The sequence below is a fragment of the Ursus maritimus genome, unplaced genomic scaffold, assembly GCF_017311325.1.
Source record: "Ursus maritimus isolate PB19 unplaced genomic scaffold, ASM1731132v1 scaffold_2, whole genome shotgun sequence".
Taxonomy (NCBI): domain Eukaryota; kingdom Metazoa; phylum Chordata; class Mammalia; order Carnivora; family Ursidae; genus Ursus; species Ursus maritimus.
This window is the reverse complement of record NW_024424452.1, coordinates 16,356,420-16,358,647: the sequence shown is the minus strand read 5'-3', so window position 1 is coordinate 16,358,647 and position 2,228 is coordinate 16,356,420. Positions and strand designations below refer to the sequence as shown.

Below are 2,228 nucleotides of genomic sequence, written 5' to 3'. Positions count from 1 at the left end.
GTGAGGTTTATTCCTTCATAGTTTATGGGTTGTGTTGTTCCTATGAATGGAATCCCTTTGTCCTCCAAGTGGATTTTCTAGTTTGTTACTGCAATATATAGGAAATATACTAATTTTGGACCTCAGTGTATTATCTGTAAAAGGATAGAACTACTCAGTAAAAGGTTTCCATGATGAAATAACTATGGGCTAAACAAAGATAAACAGATTTGTTTGTTGTTGGACTTATAATGACTTGAATACACTTTTGATCACCAACAATCCCCAAGAAGGGCACAGGGTATTTCCTGTACTTCCTTGACCAGGGAACCCTTTGTCAAGACATTCTGAAAATATACATTGGGAAACAATGCAGCCAAAGACCCTTCTGGTTTTTGATCTGTTAACCCAGGGGTCTCCACTGAACTTTATCCATGCCCAAACGCCTACTCTGTTTCCCCCAACCAAAACACAGAAGACAACCCAGTGTCAAAGTGAATGCTTTAATGAGTGTTCCTCAGAGCGACACGTGTCTCTCAACAGCTGCTGCCCGCCTCCATTGTCCCCAGCTCTTTGTTGGCAAGGAGAGCTAGCCGCCTGGGGGGGCAGGGATCTGGAGTCTAAGAGTGAGCTGGGGCAGAGAGGTTCAGGAGGCACCCTGTGAGTGGGAGTGCGCATGGGCTCCTGGGAGTGAGGTGGAGGGGGCTTGGGCCTCAAGCTGGTCCCTCTTCAGGCATTCCTAGCAAAGCTACAAGGGGCTCAAGGGGCGTGGGGGTCCCGATGGGCACAGGGTGGGTGCGCTCGTGCTTGCGCAGGTCGCTGGCACTCAGGAAGGCCTTGGGGCAGTGAGGGCAGGTATAGGGGCGCACAGAGCTGTGGGTGCGGCTGTGTTTGCGCAGCCCCGCCCGGTCAGAGAAGCTCTTGCCGCACTGGGTGCAGGGAAAGGGCCGGAGCTCTGGGTGTGAGCGCTCATGCCGTCGCAGCAACGTCAGTGTGGAGAATGACTCCTTACACTCCCGGCACACAAACTGCGGGGGCTTCTCATCAACCTCCTCGCCCCCCACCTCGCCTGCTCCCCCCAAGGGACCAGGAGCCTCCCCAACCCCAGCCTCTTGGCACTCCACATGTTCCACCGTCATGCCCACCACTTGCCACTGGGTGGCCATCACACCACCTGATTCCGGGGGCAGCCCTAGCAGCCCTGCTGGGGGGTCCCCTAGCCCTGCCCCTGCCGCCGGGGCCGTGGAGCCCTCGCCTGCCACGCTGACTGGCAGTGCCAGCCCCACGACCAGCTCCTGCTGTGGGGGAGCCCCTGCGGCCTCGCTGCTTCGATGGGTCCGCTCGTGCTTCCTTAGGCTTGATGATACCACGAAGGACTTCCCGCAGGCGTTACAGTGGAAGGGGCGCTCGCCCGAGTGCACCCGGCTGTGCTTAGTGAGACTGGCTCGCTCGGCGAAGGCTCGCCCACACTCCTCGCAGCGGAAGGGCCGCTGGCCCGAGTGCACCAACGCGTGGCGCTTGAGGTCCCAAGACGCCACGAACGTCTTGTCACACTGCAGGCACTTGAACGGCCGGTCACCCGTGTGCACCCGCCGGTGCATGGCCAGGTCTGCGGGCTGCCGGAAGTCTTTGCCGCACTTCTCGCAGCGATAAGGCTTCACGCCCTCGTGTGCCCGCTGGTGGCGCCGGAAGCTCGAGGGGTCGGAGAACATGCGGCCGCAACGCGGGCACAGGAAGGGCTTCTCGCCGGAGTGAGTGCGCTCGTGGCTCTGGTAGGAGCTGAGCTGCGTGAAGCCCTTGCCGCAGGCTGGACAGCGATAGGGCTTCTGCGCCGCGTGGATGCGCTGGTGGCACGTGAGCGAGGATGAGCGCGAGAAGCTCTTCCCGCACTCGGAGCAGAGGAAGGGGCGCTCACCCGTGTGGGACCTGCGGAGTATGGAGGACCGGACATGAAGGTGGCAGGCCTACCACCTGAGCCCTGCTGCCTGTCTACACGGTACGGTAGGGGCTCCTAACATCCTTGGGGACCTCAGGGCTGCACCCCAGAGTAGAGAACCTTCAGGCTGGGTGTCTAGATCCCAGAGAAGACCCCTCTCTGCACACCAAAGGCCAGAGACCCTCTGGGGGGGCACAACTTCCAGCCCTGTCCCCTTTCCAGCTGTTCAGGGACCCAGGCCAATTGGATCCCAGCGGAATCTTCCAGGGCTCCCTCCCAACGCGGTCTGCCCCGCCCCCACCCAAGGGGGGGG

At 59.9% G+C, this 2,228-nt stretch overlaps 1 protein-coding gene across 2 annotated transcripts in view; it reads right to left on the bottom strand.

Moving 5' to 3' along the window:
• Positions 1-468: 468 nt before the first annotated feature.
• The window catches only part of ZNF668 (zinc finger protein 668), an 8,147-nt gene continuing 6,387 nt past the window's right edge, over positions 469-2,228 (bottom strand). For both annotated transcript variants that reach the window (XM_040635039.1, XM_040635040.1), the window contains exon 3: positions 469-1,905. In XM_040635039.1, coding sequence (XP_040490973.1) covers positions 693-1,905 — 1,213 coding nt within the window. In that variant the 3' untranslated portion in view covers positions 469-692. The remainder of the gene's footprint in view (positions 1,906-2,228) is intronic.